Raw genomic sequence first — 20,326 nt, 5'->3', positions numbered from 1 at the left:
TCTTCCCCCTCCAATATGACATTTAATTTTTTTTAGTTTCTCTTGATTGGTATTCCTTCCTATGTAACTCGATTAAATATTTATCTTTAGTGTCTTTAATTATAACAACAATACCTTAATAATATTACGAGATCATACACACAACCAAGTGCTATTAGGGCTAGTCTGGTGTGATGTACTACAAGCTTTATCACTGCAAAAATTTTAATAGGGTACTTGTGGTAAGGAAAAATTTGGTTTGGAACCAAATTGTACCAATATGATAAGAGAGAACATGTGGGCAATGCAAAAGATCTAGCACATTGGTCTTGTTTAGCACAAATCAAACTTGAATGTTCTCTTGCCTGGTTTTTCTTTCTAGCTTCAGTAATTATTAGAGTTACAGATGCTGGTAGATTAAGGTTATTAGGTTGAAACATTTGTGTTCATATTTTGGACCAAAATAAGGGGATTAATAAAGCTACTTTAGTTTACTATATGAAATTAATTTCTAAAAGAATTCAGGAGTTGGAGCCATACTAGATAGGGCCTTAATGTTGATATCGGCTAAAATGCTGCCTTACTCTGATTAATTTTTCAATCTCCTATTTCAACATCATCTCCTCATTACCTTCTTTCTCTGTTTGAAATCTTTTTTGTAGGTTGTTTTATTATGTCTAATAATTTCTGTTCGCGTAGATATTACTTGTTATGTGGTATCCACATTTTATTCTTTTGTTGATTTCTAAATCTGTATTATTTTTGTTGCACTTTCTTATAGTTTGATCAGTTTACTGCTTTGACATCTATACTAACATCTCTAGTGATGTTTTAGATGACACACCATCCTTGTTCATGCTGGGTAATTTATAGCCAACTTTTTAATTAGAAAATTTACACCTCCTATTTATTAATGATTCTTCTCTAAGAAAAAATCCCGTCTCTTGTTCGTTAATGCTTCTTCGTTATTGAGCTTTTGAGATTCTTAATATTTCCAACATGAGTGAAGTCTTGTAGATAATCATCTTGATCATTGTTGTCATTGGATCTGATGACACACCACGATGTTTTATTTTTTTTCTTCCTATTGCGTAACATTATTAGAAGGATTCTTCACTCCCTGGAATACTGTATAATCATTTCCTGTGAAATATACTCACTATTTTAGTTAGGATTTTGTATCAGATAAAACTATTTTTGTTCCAAACTACAATTGATCGAATGTTTAACACCGACAGGTTAGGGACTTAGCGTGTGGTTTCGTCAGTCTAGCAGAACTTTCTGCATTCGGCTTACGTAGCTCAAGCCGTGTGCTGTCCCGGTCAACTTTGGAAGCTTAAGAATACAACGTAGGAGTAGAACTGGAGAACAGTACAAGCACAGTGACGATGACAGATAGTTTTAGCTTGCCAGGATTGTTCGCCTCCGGTTTAATACACCAGGATCAGAAGAATCCGGGTCAAAACACTCAACAAAAGGGTGTGATACGGAAGAGGTTCATCGGATGTACGTGACTGACATGCGGGCCTAGGAAGGCAGGCATCACCTATCAGAATCTTATGTAAGACCTTCCCACACAAAAACTTTTCACCCTATCACATCTAATGTTTAGATATATGCATAGAGTATTAAATATAGAAAAAAACTAATTACACAGATTACGTGTAAATTGCAAGACAAATCTTTTAAGCCTAATTGCACCATGATTTGACAATGTGGTGCTACAGTAAACATTTACTAATGACGGATTAATTAGGCTAAATAAATTTATCTCGTAGTTTGTACAGGCGGAATTTGTAATTTGTTTTGTTCTTAGACTACGTTTAATACTTTAAATATATGTTAGTATATCTGATGTGACACGCAAAAACTGTTCACCCATGAACTAAACTAACAGTAGCTCCATCTGTGTAAATACACTACTAGCTATAGTATGGAAACCGATAGTAGCTCGGCCAGAAATTGTTAAACACTAACAAACCTAGAGCCCAGCTAATGGATTGTTGTTTTTCTCTAAAAATACATGGCAATTTGAGACAATTTATAAATGATTTGGATTCTATTAGTTACTTTTTTGTCAATTCCTAGTGTCGATTTCTAGTATCAGCAATATTATTTACGGGGTGCACTAGATCGAGGAGAGATGGTGATATAGATTTATACTGGTTCATACCCTTAGGATAAGGTAATACCCTACTACAGATGGTGTAGATTGGATCTATGCCGGTGTGCGTGTGCGCATGTCAGCAATGAGATAGCCGACAGCGCGTATGAATAATGGAATGTCTAACCGAGTTGTGGAGATGCCCTAATCTCGGGACCGCTAACCCTCTCTTATATAAGATGAAGGGGAGAATGTTAACGACCAAATTTGGTAATCTGAGTATCAAAGATAGAGATCAGATCGAAGCGGAATCTAAATCCAAGATCGTTTCAGAGACAAAGCAAGAATCGGCTGAAGTCCGAATCGGCTGTGATCAGGATCGGCAGAGTCTGAGTTGGACAGGGTTAGCCGATTGAGCCAAATCCGACAATATGACAAGGAATACGTTGTCGGGTTGAGTTAATAAGCTTCATGGTGATTGCCACACATGAATAGAGTCCTGAGAAGGCAATTGTATCTATTAATTAGGATATTTTATGTAATTTACTTAGAGATATGTTTGGGCATCCGCAAAGACTTATGGTATCTTAGAGTTTGTTAGAGATAAGAGTCGTGTCTGATATGGACATATTTTGTAATCTCGGGTATAAATAGACCCCGAACCCCATGTAATCAAACTAACACACGTTCAATATAATCTCGGCGCATCGCCACCCTTTTACTTTTGTTTTGTTTCGACGAGTTCTTACTTTCGGGTTGAGCTACATCGGTTCCGATCTTCAACTAGAGGTAAAACTTGTTATGGCGGCTTGCGTTCTCAGGATTAGTACTTCCATCTTTATGATACTCTAATCTCGTTTATGTAATTCGTCGAGTTATCATATATCTTATATAATTTCTGGCAATATCACTATCTAACTTCTAATCGGCTAACGTCTGTTACTAGAAAGCAGCCGATTAGGTTAAATATCGACGTTGACTTAAATTATATAGGATATCTACCACTCTATGAAACATCCAACGGCTTGATTGTCTAGATATTGTCCTTCTTTTCATACTTATAGCTGCATCAGTTGAGTTTGATCTTATGAGTCATGATTAGAATCTCAATCTCTAGCCTGTCTTTGGTTGCCGATTAGGGTAGTATCGGGGTTTCAGCCGATCTTACCTGATTTAACTACATTTTTCTTATATGCTTGATTGACATGTTAAATCTGCCATTTATGTTAAGATCTCGTCACATTTAAGTATATTAGGCTTTTGTTTGGTATATTCTACTTGTTTTGATATCTTAATATAGAGTAGTATCGGGGTATTAGCCGATACACGCTAGATCTATCTGATTGTGTCGGTGACATGGGACCGGGGATATCTTGACTAGAGGTTTGGGGCAGCCGCGATCACCCACGTGGCCTGACCCACTCGGGGGGGGGGGGGGGGGGGGCGGGCCCGAGGGTGATGAGGCCGCCCCTCCCTCTATCTCCCCGAGGGGTCGGGCCGCTCCCGTTTCGTCCCCGAGGGCTGGGGCGCTCCGACCCCCTGAGGGTTTGGCGCCACGTGTGTGGGTTAGGTGAGCACAGCGGCGCTCACCTAACCGCGTTTATTGCGGGTTGGACGAGCGCCCCACGCCGCATTTAATGCAGCGCAGCACACTCGTTCGGTCCGTGACAAGTCACAGTGTGTGACCGGTCACAGACCGGTCAGATCGCGGGTTAGGTGGCAACAGGCGGCCTTTCGCACGCCTCGCCCCGTCCCGTCGGAATGATGAGAGCCTCTAGGCACTCGTCCCTAGACGGAGCCGGCGTGGGAACTCCTGGAGTTAGCACGTCGGTCCCGGCTAGATTCATACCAGGCTTCATCGCAACCATTACAAGGAAGTCATTTTATGAAGAAGGGCTGACGTGTGGCATGCTAAACTGACACGTGGTAGACAAGAATGACCAGTTTGTGACTGGTCTGACGCCGGTCACGTCATCAGCAAACAACCATGTTTCCACGTTGCACCTGCTTCCGGCGGAGTGGAGGTTGGTATGACCCATCCCATCGGAGGGTCATTCGGACAGCAGCCATTGCAAATCTCCGCCCATTAATGAGGGAGGACAGGGTTATCCCGGTGTCAGGCGAAGGTACGAGCCAAGTTTTGGTCAAAGTAGGATGGGTCCCCACTCAAAAGAAGGGTAGGTAGAAATGGTGTATGTGGTATCCCCTTGAGATATAAAAGGAGGACCATGCCTACCAAAAAGAGGGGACTGGAAAAAAGAGGAGTGAGAGGGTCTCTAGAGTTTGAACTCTCTTGCTCTCCAGCTCTTTGTAACTCCTTCATACACAGATCCACCAGAACACAGGAGTAGGGTATTACGCTTCTCAGCGGCCCGAACCTGTCTACATCGCCCGTGTCTTGCGCATTTGCTCTCTCGCGAACCATTCCACAAATCAAGGGCTTAGAACCTCACCCAGCGCCCCCGGCCGAACCGGCAAAGGGGGGCCCGCGCGGTCTCCCGGTGAGGAGCCCCACGCTCCGTCAGATTGGCTATGCTATGAACATATGTAGTCTCATTGTTAATATATATTTCGATCTAAGTGATTTATACTGTCTCGGCATGGCGACTGATCTATCCCAACCACTTGATTTAAGTATATATCGATATAAAGATTACATATTGTTAATATCTACAGCCGATTGAGTAGATTTAGTTCTTTAATCACTTATTCATGATCGTCGATCGATCTACTTATGACATCGGCTCAGAGATAAATGATATGTCATCGGCATCTAGCCGATCGGCTATCGTTTATGGATTTAATCGTGGTTTCTTTGTCTTTGTTTCTTGTTGATTGCAGGATCAAATCAATTAGCACGCTCACACACCCAAAGGCAAGTTTTGGACCTGCACTGGAGTTAAGCAGATCTCCCAGGCCTCGTGCTTTTACATCAACAGAGAATTACAAGAAAAATATCTAGTTGATTGCAACTAGATCTCATTATTATATCTATAAAAGATATACGTGATTCTCGGGATTTATATCTTATCCTGAGAATATTTCTTACTTAATTTACAAGTGCATCGCATGGGCCTAGGGCTCTTGGCCCACCCCCATGCCGCACGGCCTAAAGGCCTCTCCTTGGATACCCGGGTACCATGTATCTCACAATAGCGCCCGAGTACTTAGCATAACATAGAGAGGAGGAGAAATTAGCATGTCCTTTGGAAAAAAAAAGGTGAATCATATCGAGGAAGCATCCAATGTTTTACTTCCAGTCAGATGCTCGATGGAGAGCATTTTCGCACAAAGTAAATATATCGATAACTATTCGGTACCAAATTCTTCTGAACACTACACAGCTACAAGCATGCACAGTAGCGTGTACAGGTGAGGTAGGAGATGTATACTCCGGGTAATTTCACCGTACTTGAAAAGATATCAGGAGATACTATATTTTCTACTGTAAAACCTGTTATCTTTAGATTTCAAAATCTTCAATGAAAATTTTAGGCCGTAAAATTTCTCATTTGCTCCGTAGGATTTTCACCTACATCCTAATGTAACATGACCTTAGAATGTGCCATGCGACATTCCGACTGGTAACATGTACCTGATGAAGCGTGCATCATGCATGATATGCATCCACAGACGACCGATCGATCTAAATTTGTATCTCAGCCGAAGCCCATAACCTTGGGAGCCAGGTCGAGCAGCGGGCCAAGCGTGTCCGGCGTGAACTTGCGCGCGAACACGAAGCAGATATCACTGGGCGCGCCGTTGTAGGTGCAGTTGGCGGCGCTGCTCCTCATCTTCCTCAAAAGCTCCTCGGTGACGTCCCGTGCGCCGTGGCTCCTCGGGTGCGGCGACCTCGGCCGCCACTCCATGTACGTGAGCGTCCGGTTGGCGTTGCGGCGCCACCGGAGAAGGCTCACCAGCGTCGGGATGTAGTGCTCGTCGATGACGCAGTGCCTGCATCCCCGGAACGCCGGGAAGTAGGCCTCGTCGGAGACGACCTCGACGGCGAGGGCGCGGTCCATCTCGAACCACTGGGAGCCCTTGCGCCACTGCGCCTGCGTGATGTTGTGGGGCGCGAACACGTCCTGCCTGTACCGCGCCATGGCGCCGTTGTTGTCGAAGCAGTCGACGAAGCTGTCGTTGGAGCCCGTCAGGTGCGCGTACACGGTGGGGAAGTCGAAGATTGGGATGCACGACTCGGACAGCAGCGCGAACCGCTCGTTCGACATGTCCAGCAGCGCGTTCGCCAGCAGCCGCCGCTCCGCCTCTACCAGGTTCGAGTCGCCCCAGGTCGTCTTCTGCATGCATGGACGACATACATCGCAACGCACGCACAATTCCATCGTCAGATCGTGACGTGACACGGTGACAGAAACATCAAACAATCTATCTATACAGTGGTGTGGTATACCTGGCTTGGAATCATGCGGCCGTAGAAGACGGAGTCAGTGGGCAGCGAGGCAGCAAAAGGGGGATACGAGTGGACGTAGATGGAGTAGAGAGACTGGTTGTGCCCGGCGAAGAATTTCTCCCAGAGTGGCCGCAGTGGCAGCTGGTTCCTCACAAGGAACAGGAAGGCCACCTTGGGCACGCGGCTGTACGGCGTGCGAGACACCTTCGGCGCCATGGACGCCCTCCACAGGAGCTCCTCGTCGGTCATGGTGTGCACGACGCTGGTCGGCGCAAGAAACGCCGTCAAACCCATCGGCGCCGCCGGTCTTTCCGTTGGTGATGGCATTGACGCCGACGGATCAGTAGGACTAGGCGGCGATGGTGGCCACACGCACGGTGTCTCCGGCGATGGTGATGGCGCCGTTGGCGTTGGCATTGGCGTTGATGATGGCGCAAGGGAGGATACTGATAGCAGCATTGGTGACAGTAAAGGCGACCCGTAGAAATTAGGGAAGTTGGCCATGGAGATCATGCCCATGATAAATCCTAACGAGAAGATGAGCAGGAAAAGCACAGCTTTGAGGAGCCTACTACCTGAATGAGATGAGGCAGCCATGGGCTTGTTCGTACTGTTCATGGCCTAGCTTGCCTCAAGCTGGAGAGGGAGATATGCAGCTGCTCGTTACACCTCTACCTCGAACATGAGCCCATGCGTTACAAGCTACAAGGCCACGCATGCAACTCTGCGCGTTGGTTTCTACTTAAAATTGATGTGGCTTGTTCGTGCAAAAGTTTGTACCTATTGATTAATTTCTTCATCACCACTGAGAACTAGGAACTGTAATTAGGAAGCAATCTATTAGTCGTAGGTTCTTCTATTGTTCCGTTTAAGATTACCCAAGTGGGCGTGTACCGTGGAAAATTCTCGGTAAAAAAAATACGAATCTAATGCCCACATGTACGTATGGATCTTACAAAAATATTAGAGCATGATCCAAGAGACCAAGGATCAATGCTCTCCCGAGGAGAGACGAAGGTGGTGTTCTAAACATTAAGGTCCTTAATGATTTACTCATACTTAGGAAGATATCGTCATCAAAGTAACAAAACACGACAATTCGTAATGGCAGTAACATAAATCGATGCGTCCTACCTAACACGCACCTAGAAATGCAAATACATTCTGGGTATAGAAGCAAATAATACCTAGTAGTATATACTAAGCAATTTTACAAATTTCGTGTGTACATTCTAGGGCGGTTGATATCTGTGCCAATATATGGATACAAGTGCGCAGTGCCAAAACCGAGGTTACAACGTGGTTTTTCAGTTTAGCAGAAGTATCTGCATTCGACTTCAGTAGGAGTACGTAGCTAAAGCCTGGTGTCCTAGTCAACTGGAGAACACTAGAAACAAAGTAACAATGACCAATAGCTTGCGGGGACTTCTCGCCTCTGGTTTTATACATCAGGATCAGAATCCGGGTCAATATATTCAATGAAATGGGTAGCACTGTAGTGTACAGTATGGAGTACTCCCTCCATGAAAAAGGAAAAAGACAACTTCTCATCCCTATTGAAAGTGGCAAAGAAACTCTAAAATTAATTATAAGATCAAACTTTATTTTATTTTATTTTGAGAAAAGCTTCCTTTCTGCATTAAAATAGATACTTCGTGCTTTGAAGTCTGCAAGAGCAATTGCGCAAAGGTTAGACATCATCACTCTATGCGAAAGCGTGAGTTGCAAGAACAAAGAACTTATTACGTCCTAATTTTGCACCAGTATCATGCGTTGACTCAAGCTACTTATTTTGGACCCCCGCTCTTGTGTATAGACGAGGAAAAGTTCACGAATGGAATCCCTATAGTAACAATTATGGAAGTTGCAAGTTGGCCCCGCATACCGGAGACATAAGCTTAGGGAAAAAAAAAGGGTTAACGCAGATGGACATTACCGTATCGGAGAATCCTTACGGTTCGTTGCCGCTGTTCCTTTTGAGAGCGTAAGCAATTGCCAAACCACCGGCAAGGGCAGTTGCCGCAAGGATAGCTGGTGAGCTCCTGGCTTGCACATACGCCACCGCCCACCACAGCATGAAGTTTGTTCCACAGCTCACTTCAAACTTGTCCATCGAAAAGCTCTGCATACAGTAAATGAGGCCGATAATCTGAGAAATATCATATGAAGCAATAGAAAGTGTTACCTTGGTATAACAAATCTACAAATATATAAAGGCCAGACGTAATGATAAATCATCTGGCGAGAAGGATTTCACTTGCGTTCAGTTTGAGCATCAGATGGAAAAATTCCAAGCATTGCAGATTGGCAAGGGCTTTTAATACACATATCTGATAAATTACAATGTTTGGAGTTTGGTCGAATCAATTATGAGTACCCCATGACTGCTGCTTAACTTCATGCTAAAACATCACAATCACACCTAAACTGAATCCAAACTCAAAGCAGCATTTGATGGGCCTTTTCCCACTCATGGACATAACTCATGATAGGCTAGGAACGAATTCATCACAACTTCGGTTGAACATTTGTAAGGAGAAATCCTGCAAGATGATCCCCAAGAAACTTATATTAAACTAAATCTTCACTATAATGAATAATTGGTTCTAATATGATTGTAGTTCCCCAACCTACACAAGAATGTCATAACAAGAAGTATCGTCCTGTCATTATGTCATTTATCATATGCCCAAGACATCAAACTAGCTTCCCACAGCCCAATCATTCAAACCAAATCATCTATTATATATATACTGATTTGCTATTTGGTTGATATTCATCCCACAGTACTTCAATACACCAAGATAGTTTATGTAAATGTCTACAATACTAAAGAGAACATATCACTCAGACATATAATATGTCCTTTAGGTTCTATTAAGTTCAAATGGAGTATACTCTCAAAATGATTCAAAAAAACTCTCACCTTAGGTAGTTTATTTTGGGAGTTCAGATGATCAACATGAAGGCGAACATTGAAAGAAGCAGGAATCCATAATTTCCTATCTACATCAGCATAAGTTTTTGAAACTATGTCAAACAGAGTCCGAGCCCCATTCTCTATAGACTGTAGAATGGACACTTCCCTTGCCCTTCGGTGCCTGAAAAGTAAAACACACTAAATCAGCATCATCAATGTCTTCAGTGCCCCAAACAAGGGGCAAATCATATATAGGAACAAAAACAAGTATAGTTTAGTCACATGTTGGCATCTATGGTCTTGAGATGGGACCGCATAAATGCAAACAAATGGTAGTAAGATGTTTTTTTCGGAACAGGAAATTGTGACAAGAAACAAAATCCTGAGGTACAGATTCCACCTTCTCAGATTAATAATTGTAATCTATAGATGAAGTCTACAGAGGTAATTAGTATCATACCTGAGGTATCCACAAAGCATATGTTTGGGCCATAGGTTGATTCTTCCATGCATTGGAATCAGCACGTGCGGTGACATGTCCAAGAAATTGTATGTAGTTTGAAAGTAGTCCTGCATATGTCAGAACTCAGAAGTCACAGAACTCAGAACAAACTTGTGCTAATGGAACTCAGGTGAGACAACATTGTTCTGGACATATGAACAAGAATAAAACTTGTTAAAGACTGAAATACAAGAGGAAAGGAGGAAATACGCATAAAAAGGTATAGCCCCAAAAACGAGAAATCTCCATGTGAGCTTCAGAGTCTTGATGAGCAATACTATGTGGCCTTTTAAACAAAAGGAATGACAATTACCTTCATGTTGCCACCAGCTCTATTGTCCAATGTTGCACTTCCTTGCCTGATAAGAGTAAAACTAACTTAATTGCAGATATGCCAACATAGTACCATTATGCTAACAGTTTAACACTAGTGTGATCCCATAATTGCAGATAACTTATATAACATAAGGTCATGAAGTACCTGACAAGTGATAAGCTACCAGTAATATGTTGAAGAATACTTACCCTACACAGTGATCTCCAACAATTAATGCATTGGTATTAACATGTAAAACCCCCATGTGACCATCTGTATGACCCTAAGATACAGAAAGGAAGAAAAATTAAATGGGACTAAAGAAAGAATATAACGAAACTAAAATTACACAGGATGCACCTTTGTCCTATTTATGATGGGATAAATATTTTCTATATTTCTCCAAATAGAGTTTTTCTAAATTTGACCAACATGTCTCCCTACTTTTTTTAAAAAAAAAAAAGGTAAACAGAATTCACAGATGTAGTTGCTGCACTTTTATTTGACATAACTAAATAGTTTTCGCTCAGTATATGGCATAGAACATCAGACAAGCACTGCCCTTAAGATCATAACAGGAAATGAGTGGACACAGAAAAAAAATTGAAATATACCAGTGACATGTTTTGGCTATCATGACTTTACATGGAAGATTTGACACAACTAGCAGAAATATACTACCTCCGTTTTAGGTTATAAGACTTTCTAGCATTGCCTACATTCATATAGATGTTAATGAATCTAGACACACATATATGTCTAGATTCATTAACATATATATGAATACGGGCAATGCTAGAAAGTCTTATAATATAAAATGGAGGAAGTAGCCTGTTTCAAAGAAAGACCTACAATTGCAGCATGAGATTAAAGATTTCCTAGAAAGTATTTTCTAGACAGTATACAGGTCGTGGTCATGCCACAGTGTTGCTGCTGGTTTGCCTCTGAATAAAGTCGGGAAGGCTACATTATGTATTTCCATTTAAAAGTGCTGTTTTTAGCTCCAGGTATCACCACTGCTGTTTATTCAAGCAATCATCACAAATATCGGTGGACATAAATTTGAACTACCACAAACATCAGCATGGACTATTTATCATGTATCTACATTTGAACTAGAAGAAACAATGTTTTGTAGCCACCAAGCAACAAGCATTATAGATGTATTATTCTGGACTGCTACTAAGAACCTTTCCTAGAGTTGTCCTTTCATTAAATAGAGCTTGATACAGCAAATAAAATAAAATTTTCAGAAACTTTCTACCAAATCTTCCTAGGGAAAGACAGTCTTACAGGAGCAAAAACAACTTGCAGTTGTTGGTCACCTATGCATATATTTTCTCCCCCAGCTACTGCAGTATAGCCAATTGACCAATTTCCTGAACAGTTGCGGATAAAATAGTAAGGTGGGTGTGGGCAATTCTGAAATGATACATACAAATAATGATATATTTTAAAATACAAGGAAATTTAGGAATTTAATGTGCTTGGTGTAAAGCAGTTGAAGGTAATAAACGACAGTTATAGTCCAAATTAAATTAATAGTGTAAAACAACCAGAACTAAAATGAACTACTAATCTAGAGATTCTGGTCAAAGATATCTGAGCGTAAGATTCTATGTTAAATGCATTGGTCCTTTTTTTCTTGGAAACTTTGGGACCATATCTTTTGAAGGATTTGATGCAAGTTGCAGATTAGGAGTTTCTCGAAATTTTCCCACTATTCAAACAGGATATAAGGAGATCTAGCAGAGGTGATCCCGAAGGTCAATTTTAGCTGAGGTCACAGTTTTCTTTTACTTGATTTGAAACTTGACTTGCTAAGTATACATTTGCCCAACTGATTCAAGTGCTTCTTAAAAAAGGGAAGATAGATATGTTTTGCCCAAGTGGATGATAAGCTTTACATTGCCAAGAAAAGAACATTACCTTTCCCAATGCGACTCATTGTATTTTTGTGTGTCAAAAGAACAGCATCAGGGTTGCATCTCTGAACAACAGAGAGACCTGCATATTTAAGGAAATGCAGTCAGCGCTTGTGCTGGTCCTTGATGAACAAATCGGTATGGTAGTAATTAACCCAAAAACAACTACTATAGTGCAACACATGTTTCAATCTTCCAAGATGAAATCTCAATCACTAGGTAAGAGCATATAGCAATTGAAGAAGTGCTGGAAAGAACATTTGTAACCATACCATCAACATGATCATGATGATGATGTGTAACAAGGACCACTAACTTCTTTGGAAGGGAATTAACAAGTTCTGCAAGCTGAACATGGTAAGAATTAAAGATGTAGTCATTCATACGAATAGAGGAACAAATCCATGTAAACACATAGCTACTGTATGAACTAGCATATAAAATAAGCACACTTTTGCATAAGTAAAATTCTAAAAAGAAGTCTTGAGATGGTTTTGTCCCCTAGAGTCAGTTTATGGTAGACCCTGCTAATTCTATTGTAATAGTAGTAGATAAATACTATTCATGTAGCTGTTTTGTAGGTAAGTTCAGAGGCCTTCCAGAAAAAGCCACATATGATGAAGATAAAAAATGTATGAATAAGATAATAGGATTTCCATGGAACTCTATAGCACTACATTATGATACGATTTGGAGAATAAGTTAATACCTTTCCATGAACTTGTGAGCAGCATCCAGGATCTATTAGTAGAGCATCCCCATAAACAACACAATCAGAACATGTTGATCCACCAGGAGTATCGGTTGCTACTACTACCACAAGATTAGTTGTACGGAAGGGCTGTAATGTGTTACTCTTCATCGGCACAAGTTTTATTCCAGGAGGGTACTCCTAACAAATTATGCATTTCAGGAAAGGAAAAGGAGACAATCTGGCATAGTGGCATGATAGTAATCTAGTACTCCCTCCGTTTCATATTATAAAACGCTTTGACATTTTTCTAAGTTTGACTAAGTTCACAGGAAAATGTAGCAACTCTTACGATACCAAATTTGTTTCATCAAATCTAGCATTGAATATATTTTTGATAGTATTTTTGTTTAGTGTCGAAAATATTGCAATGTTTTTTCTATAAACTTGGTCAAACTTACACAAGTTCAACTTGAAAAAAAGTTAAACATCTTATAATATGAAACGGAGGAAGTATATACTAGCTTTATTTTTATGCAAGTGAAAAATGTAGAGACCTGGCAAGGCAATGCAGGGGCAACTGTCCAGTTTGATGGCAGCTCTGGCTTCAGAAGTCCAATATACGCATAGGGCCCTATGCGAGTACCACCGGACTTTGCTCCAGAGAGCAATCCCGAAGCACATTCCTTGGACATCCACCTCCAGGAGTCTGCATCGAGCAATATAGGATGGTTAAGCGAAATGCTATATGCACGAAGTCTGAGAACCTAGGAATTTGACCTTGCAACGCCTCCAGTTTTGACTCCAATGAACCGATGATGAGCACCGTGTTGAGCCCAGCATCTGGGCCAAACTCCGCTTCCTCCACATACTTCAGGAGCCTCCACTCCCCGCAAATTCCACTCGGCAAACCGAATTGATCGCAAATCTAGTGAGAAATCCATCGTCTAGAAGAGTTATTAGGTTCGCCAAACTGATGCTAGCAGCCTAGCACAAGTAAGCAGCAATTTCCCCAAAACTACCAGTCGAATTGAGGGCAATTCTCGTAAGCAACACCTAAGTGTATGCAGAACTGCAGCAGCGGAGAAGCTTCACCTGGTCGAGGGAGGCGGACACGTCGAGGCGCGAGATGTCGAGCCGGCCGGCGACGGAGTCCGCGCCGCGGATGGCCACATCCGACCGGAGCTCACCCGCCAGGGGCCGCAGGGGTGCCGACGGGAGGTCGTAGAGCTCGCTGTCGACGTAGCCCCGGTATAGGTATTCCTCCTCCTCCGGTGCGGGCGCTGGGGACGGCGGCGGCGGCTGGCGGACGAGGAGGAACTCGTCGGTGGAAGGGATCGTGATCGCCGCCGCGAGACGGTAGGAGGGGGAGCCCATCTCCGCCCCGGCGTTGTGGCGCTGCGAGGTGACGATGTCCTCGCTGTATACTGGCCAGGGCACTAGGCGCCAGGCGGGTAGCTGCAGAAGGGGCCAGCCGCCAGCCTATTTATGCTCTAGTAGCTTCCAGTACGAAACAGGCCATCTGTGAGGGCGATGGATTTCTACTTGTGCGGCCGGCAATTCGTGCAGTGATTATGGAGAAAAAACATCAGCACGTGGACCAAGAGAGAAAAAAAGAGTAAATTTCACAAAACTATAGTTATTTTACACAATTTATTATAAAACTAAAGATTTAAAAGCTTGTTTTATAAAACTACATATTTAGTATGTCCGTTTATCACAAAACTATAAGTACTTTGTACAATCTATAAAAAAAAACTATAGATTTAAGAACTTGTTTCACAAAACTATAGAATTAGTGTATTCGTTTATCACAGAACTACACATTTAGTGTTTTCATTTATCACAAAACTAAAGGTTTAGTGTCTCCATTATCACAAAACTACAGATTTTAACAATGCTAAAACCTATAGTTTTGTGATAATAGAGACACTAAATCTATAGTTTTGTGATAAATGAAGATATTAAATCTGTAATTTTGTGAAGCAAGTTCTTAAATCTGTAGTTTTACGATATATTGTACAAAATAACTATAGTTTTGTGATAAACGATGATATTGAACTGTAGTTTTGTGAAATAAGTTCTTAAATCTGTAGTTTTGTGATAGATCGTGCAAAGTATATGTAGTTTTATGAAATTTACTTGAGAAAAAACAACAAAGGGAATAACAGCGGTAATAAGATTTCAGAGATTCAGAGCAGATAACACACTGGTAGTATACCAGTATCAACACAGCAACGGATTGCTGTAAATTCGACGAGCTGCTTTTATTATTTCCAACAGATGGAAGAAAAGTTCCTCTATACACTAGAAGCGGTGGCATACTGGCATCTAATTGCTACAGTATGAACTTCTTTTATTCTGACAAATGTCAGAATTCACAACCCTCGAAGCTCCAACCAATTCACAGATACCAACTTTACTTGCCACTCCAGTTCAAAAAAAAAAAAAAACAAGAAGAAGAAGAAGAAGAAGAAGAAGTTCACTTGCCAAGTAGCCACTCGTTTATTTCAAGACTAGAATGAACATCTACTGGACGGAAAGCCAGAGGATGTTTTCTTGAATGCCCATCCAGTCACCTGCTGGAGTTGCAGATCAGCTTGCTGAACTTAGAGCCCGCTCAATCTCTTCCAGAGAACGCCCCTTGGTCTCAACCACATTTCCAGCTATGTAGACAACAGCAAGAGCGCAAACAGATGCAAATCCCAAATACACAGTGCTGATTCCGAATTTGTTGACGACGCTCAAGAAGTAGAGGCCAATAAAGAAGTTCGAAACCTGCCCAAAAAAAAAAGCAGACGATGATTCACTGGTGACAGTAGGTAAGGCAATAAAACAACACTGCACTTATCCTACAACGATGATCGCCTTAGCTAGATGAAAGGAGTTTATATACATCAGAAATTTGTTTGGTAATTGCAAATCTATGATCTTTAAACAATTATTGTTTATATTCACTTTCACACAAATTAAAATATTTTCAATTATATAGAAAAGCAGTTAAACTAATATTATAGCTAACCACATCACAAATCTGTCAAACTTCATCCAACACACCAAGCATAACTTACCCAGTGCATGCCCAGAGATAATGCAACAGCTTTAGCCCTTATTCTGGAGGCAAATATTTCAGGAAGGAGCAATGCTGGAACTGGGCCAGCTCCAAGAGCAAAAGACAGCACATACCTAAATAAAATTATATTCAAGTTATATTAACAGTTAACAATGACAATCAGCAAAAGGCCTGACTAAAGCGTATGACAAACCACTTACAAAACAGTGCCAGCAACAGCAAGAGGGCCTGAATAAGGTGCCAAAGCCTTCCACGTGAAGGACAATGATAGAAGTAACATTGAGGCAGCCTTCAAAAGGGAGAAGCAGTGAACTTTTAAGCAAACTTTCGTTTCAATATTGTGAAAGACAAAAACATGGTTTATCCTAGATAATGGTATACCATGCCAGAAAAGCTTGTTATCAGAAGGCTCTTCCTTCCTTGCTTGTCCATCAGAGAAGATGCAATCATTGTACCTATCAGAAATATATATACCATCAGAAAGGCCATTTCAAAATTGATTCTAGAATACTTTCTAAGCATGGACTAACCAAAAACATTGGCTGCTCCAACAAGGGCACTCGCTGCAACATCAGATGCAATGCCTGCACTGCGGAACACCGATGTAGAGTAATATACAACAGCATTTATACCGGCAAGCTGTTGGAACAAGAACATAGCTGCGCCCACACTAACAACTGCGGTATGAAAAAATATGTCAGCAACAAATCACCAAACTGATGTTTTGGTTAAATGTTGGGTTTTTATTTTAGCAACACAAGAGTAGGAAATAACAATCAGGGAAGATTTCATGATGCAATTTGAGGAATCAAAATAGTCAGATCTGAAACAGAGAAAACAAAACTACCTTTCCAATAGCGTTTGCTGAAAAGATCCAACCAGCCAGCATCTGGCTCAGAAGAACCTTGGCTGGCAGCTTTTAGGTCATACATAACTTCAGCAACTTTTTCTCTTCCATATAGTTTTTTAATAGCTGTTTCTGCCTGAGAAAGTTTTCCTTGCTGCAGTTAATCACAGAAGAATCAGTAAGTGTCGGGCTTAAGTTTGAGGTAGAAACATAGATAAGGGATTTGCCATGTACAAACCTGGAATAGCCAACGAGGGCTTTCAGGTGAAACAGCCATCCCAAGAGCAAGCAAAATGGATGGAACAATTGAAATTCCGAACATTGTCCTCCACCTTATTACATACAGACACATACATATGAAAACAATGTGAATATAACAACCTGCATGTCATACAAAGTTTGTTGCCATCTTTTTTCAGCACAATGCTGTTCTGGTATGCATGTCTGAATTTTTACTTATCTATACGGTACGTGTTGGAAAAACATGTTTGTTGCCTCCATCCTCCTCTCATGTAATTTAACTTTGTTCATGAATAACCAAAGAGACAGATTACCCCTTTCTAATCTAGCATGCCATTGCTCCAAAGTACAATCGTGGTTTGCGAAGACGATAAACCAAAATGATTGTTTGTGCAACCAGATAAGAATGTAAAAGGCACTAAATGAAGCAGAAGCAGGAGAAAAGAACTAGGACAAAAACTCACCAAGCAGGGTTTCCTGCCAGAGGTAATCCAGCTACCAGAGCAGCAAGAATTCCAATGCAGATAAAAAGCTGATTAACAGAACCAAGTGCTCCACGTATTTCAGTGGGTGAAATCTGCAGGCGCAAGCGTAAATAGCTCAGTTGTTGGGCATGTTCAAGAACCTAGCCAGTAGTAGCTGAACAATCATTTCAACAATTTGAATTTATCAGTTATCACAACCTCAGATATGTAAAGGGGCACAAGAGCAGAAGATATGCCAATACCAATCCCAGCAAGTAATCGGCCAATAATCATTGTGCGAACATCATGAGCTGTTGCACTGCAAATCTTTCATGTGTTAGGTTTCCGTTGGATGACAATAGCGGTTTTCTTAAGCAAGTGTACATTCCTAGTTAAAACACAATTAATCGAATCTATAGACACACCTCAGGAATGCACCTACAGCGAGAGGGATTGCATCCAGGATGAACGTCCGTGTTCGTCCAAATTTGTCAGCTAAAGCACCTCCAGTAAAAGAACCTGCTGTCGCACCAGCCAGGGTTGTGCTAACCACCCATCCTAAGAGACAAACAAAATGCATTGTGAAATATTGCAAACGAATATCTCATAGAATCATACTATCAACTTTCTATGTTTGATTTAGCTGTTTTTCTTAGACCTTTCCTCCTTCAAAAATAATATTTAGATAATCCTTGGCAACGGTTTGTGAGTAATTGATCTAAAATTTGAGATGTGCCTTTTACAGAGACCAAAGAAGGAATATATACTAAAAATAAAGCATGGATTTTATAGACCAAGTAAATGGATGTCCCACCTTGTAACACAGCATTCTCAGAAATTCCAAGGTCCTTTGCAAGATATTCAAGAGCGCCGTTGACCACTCTGCAGAACACAAATTCAAAATGAGATATTCAGATTTACCAGGTATTGTTATTCATCAATTTAAATTCAGGTTACAAGGAATGTGTGGGTGGTGACAGAAAATCTATGCAATTATGACAAATTGGAAACAGCAACACAATACATACCCAAGATGATAACCAAATAAAATAGCCCCCAAACAAGCAACGCCCACATATGGCAGAACACTTCCAGAAGATTTAGCTTGAACCTTCTCCAATGGAATATCCTCAGGATCAACTGGAAATAAATAGTATTAGAAATCAAGATCAGCAGATATAGTTAAACTACATTCCAGTTTTGGCTTGCAAAACTAAGCATGAGCGCATGAGCACTATAAGCCCACAATTATACAACATGCATCATAGATAATGCTAATATAGAGGTTTCAAAAAAAATGTAGAGCATTAAAAAAAATTGCATCTAGCAAAACTCCTGCTCACTTTTTCTTTAATCACTTCCCCCCTCTTTTTTTGGCATTTTCTCTATACTCCCTTGCGATTGAAGCTCAAACATAGTACTAACATGAAAATGTCACGAAAGGACAAAACAAACAACTCTGATGTCACTGTCTGTGTTAAGTATTATAGGAAAAATGCTAGTTTGAGACACTCCTACAAATATCTTGATGCACAGTTATATGTTGGGGTTATATGACAACATATGTTCGCAATTCCTGCACTTTGAACAGTCAAGCACCAAATATAACACAACTTTACACTGAATAAATTATTCAAAGGCCAAGCTAGTTAGCAACAAACCCAATTGATAACCCCAAAAAGAGAAGCTGAACACTAGACAAAATAGTCACAGAACTATACACTATCATCATGGTCATCTGGTACAGCTAATCACCTCTGAAATACATACTGCGAGGGTAAAAAGGAGCCAGTTGAAGTACATAATGCGAGGGTAAAAATGAGCCAGTTCCTCACCACTACTTACATTTTGGCTCAAATAATGTAACAAGGACCACATCACACTCATATATATTAAGATGTTTTGGCAAGCTAAATGTAACAATAAGTATGACAAGTCTGCAGCCAGCAATAACCACCAAGCACGATCATACAAAATGCTATCTAATTTCCATCAACACCTGATGTAATTCACAAAAACAGTGTATGGAACACAACATCCTTGACCAAATCCACAATAATCCCTGCAAAAACACGCCCTCTTGCACAGAATCTACCGGTAGTTACAGTGCCCCATTGATCCTCTCTCCTAAAACCGAATCACCCTACCACGCCATCCCAACAACCAAAAGCTCACTGCCACCCCCAATCAATCGGTGACGAGGGAGGACGCACCTGTGGCGGTGGCGCGCACGCGGGAGTAGCGCGGGCTCGAGCGCGGGCCGCGGAAGAGCCCCGAGACGCCGCCCTGCGGCTGCGGCCCCGCCGCCATCTCGACGCCGGCGAGATCCGCCCCGCGCGACCTCATGCCGCAGCAGAGCACGCGGCCCGGCATCCGCACGGTCGCTGGTGGTGGCGCCGCGATCGCCGGCGACTTCCGATCACCGCGCGCAGCGACGACGACGTGCTGCTGCTGCCCGCCGCACTTTACAACGCAACGAATCATCTTAACGGAGGCTCCCGTCCCTGCCATCGCACTCCACCACACAAAACCACTTGCTTTTTTAGACCCAAAAAAAAAACCCGGAGAGAAAAAAGTCGTCATAATTCGGCGTTGACTATGTGACTGATAAACTCGCAGTTGGAGATTGGGAAAACGAGTTTAATAATAAACCTGAGACCGGGAGCTCGCCATCATACCTTCGAGTGGAAGCTTCGATTGAAAAATTTCCGGGATGAGGTTTCGATTTGATCTCCTTTGCTTCTAGTCTATTGCAGGTGGGGGAGAGGAGGAGGAAGAAGATGAAGAGGAAAGGAGAAGAAGAGTACGGAGGAAGATGCCTTTCACGAGATCCGATAGTTCCGAGAGAGGAAGC

At 41.7% G+C, this 20,326-nt stretch overlaps 3 protein-coding genes across 12 annotated transcripts; all 3 read right to left on the bottom strand.

Moving 5' to 3' along the window:
- Positions 1-5,545: 5,545 nt before the first annotated feature.
- On the bottom strand, positions 5,546-7,612 carry LOC107277037 (glycosyltransferase BC10-like). The gene is made up of 2 exons (XM_015766322.3): positions 6,495-7,612; positions 5,546-6,381 (listed from the first exon to the last, which is right to left on the bottom strand). Exons 1-2 carry the CDS (start codon positions 7,110-7,112, stop codon positions 5,743-5,745), a joined length of 1,257 nt encoding a protein of 418 aa, XP_015621808.1. The 5' UTR covers positions 7,113-7,612; the 3' UTR covers positions 5,546-5,742.
- A 321-nt stretch (positions 7,613-7,933) lies between these two features.
- Positions 7,934-14,308, bottom strand: LOC4325805 (uncharacterized). Of its 5 annotated transcripts, XR_010741607.1 has the most exons (14): positions 13,944-14,308; positions 13,629-13,776; positions 13,406-13,557; positions 12,867-13,049; positions 12,430-12,505; positions 12,162-12,239; positions 11,526-11,611; positions 10,442-10,515; positions 10,230-10,275; positions 9,875-9,984; positions 9,421-9,595; positions 8,680-9,037; positions 8,431-8,616; positions 7,934-8,161 (listed from the first exon to the last, which is right to left on the bottom strand). XR_010741607.1 is itself a non-coding variant. In XM_015766316.3 (13 exons), the coding sequence occupies exons 1-12, from the start codon at positions 14,223-14,225 to the stop codon at positions 8,446-8,448; spliced, it is 1,581 nt and encodes a 526-aa protein (XP_015621802.1). In that variant the 5' UTR covers positions 14,226-14,308; the 3' UTR covers positions 7,934-8,161; positions 8,431-8,445. The 5 variants fall into 5 exon arrangements, 2 of the variants coding, with proteins under 2 accessions (XP_015621802.1, XP_015621804.1); XR_010741608.1 differs by having other exon boundaries at positions 7,934-8,616; positions 8,756-9,037; XM_015766316.3 differs by lacking the exon at positions 8,680-9,037.
- A 782-nt stretch (positions 14,309-15,090) lies between these two features.
- Positions 15,091-20,326, bottom strand: LOC4325804 (plastidic glucose transporter 4). 6 transcript variants are annotated; one of them, XM_066310833.1, is made up of 14 exons: positions 20,125-20,326; positions 19,686-20,009; positions 18,501-18,612; positions 18,287-18,354; positions 17,898-18,030; positions 17,692-17,791; positions 17,473-17,585; positions 17,007-17,100; positions 16,769-16,922; positions 16,452-16,598; positions 16,303-16,376; positions 16,122-16,210; positions 15,920-16,034; positions 15,091-15,626 (listed from the first exon to the last, which is right to left on the bottom strand). In XM_066310833.1, the coding sequence occupies exons 2-14, from the start codon at positions 19,981-19,983 to the stop codon at positions 15,444-15,446; spliced, it is 1,680 nt and encodes a 559-aa protein (XP_066166930.1). In that variant the 5' UTR covers positions 19,984-20,009; positions 20,125-20,326; the 3' UTR covers positions 15,091-15,443. The 6 variants fall into 6 exon arrangements, with proteins under 6 accessions (XP_066166930.1, XP_066166931.1, XP_066166932.1 ...); XM_066310834.1 differs by having other exon boundaries at positions 19,686-19,987; XM_066310835.1 differs by having other exon boundaries at positions 19,686-19,976.

This window comes from Oryza sativa, chromosome 1 (assembly GCF_034140825.1).
Source record: "Oryza sativa Japonica Group chromosome 1, ASM3414082v1".
Taxonomy (NCBI): domain Eukaryota; kingdom Viridiplantae; phylum Streptophyta; class Magnoliopsida; order Poales; family Poaceae; genus Oryza; species Oryza sativa.
The sequence above is the reverse complement of the archived record's forward strand: the minus strand, read 5'-3'. Positions and strand labels throughout refer to the sequence as shown.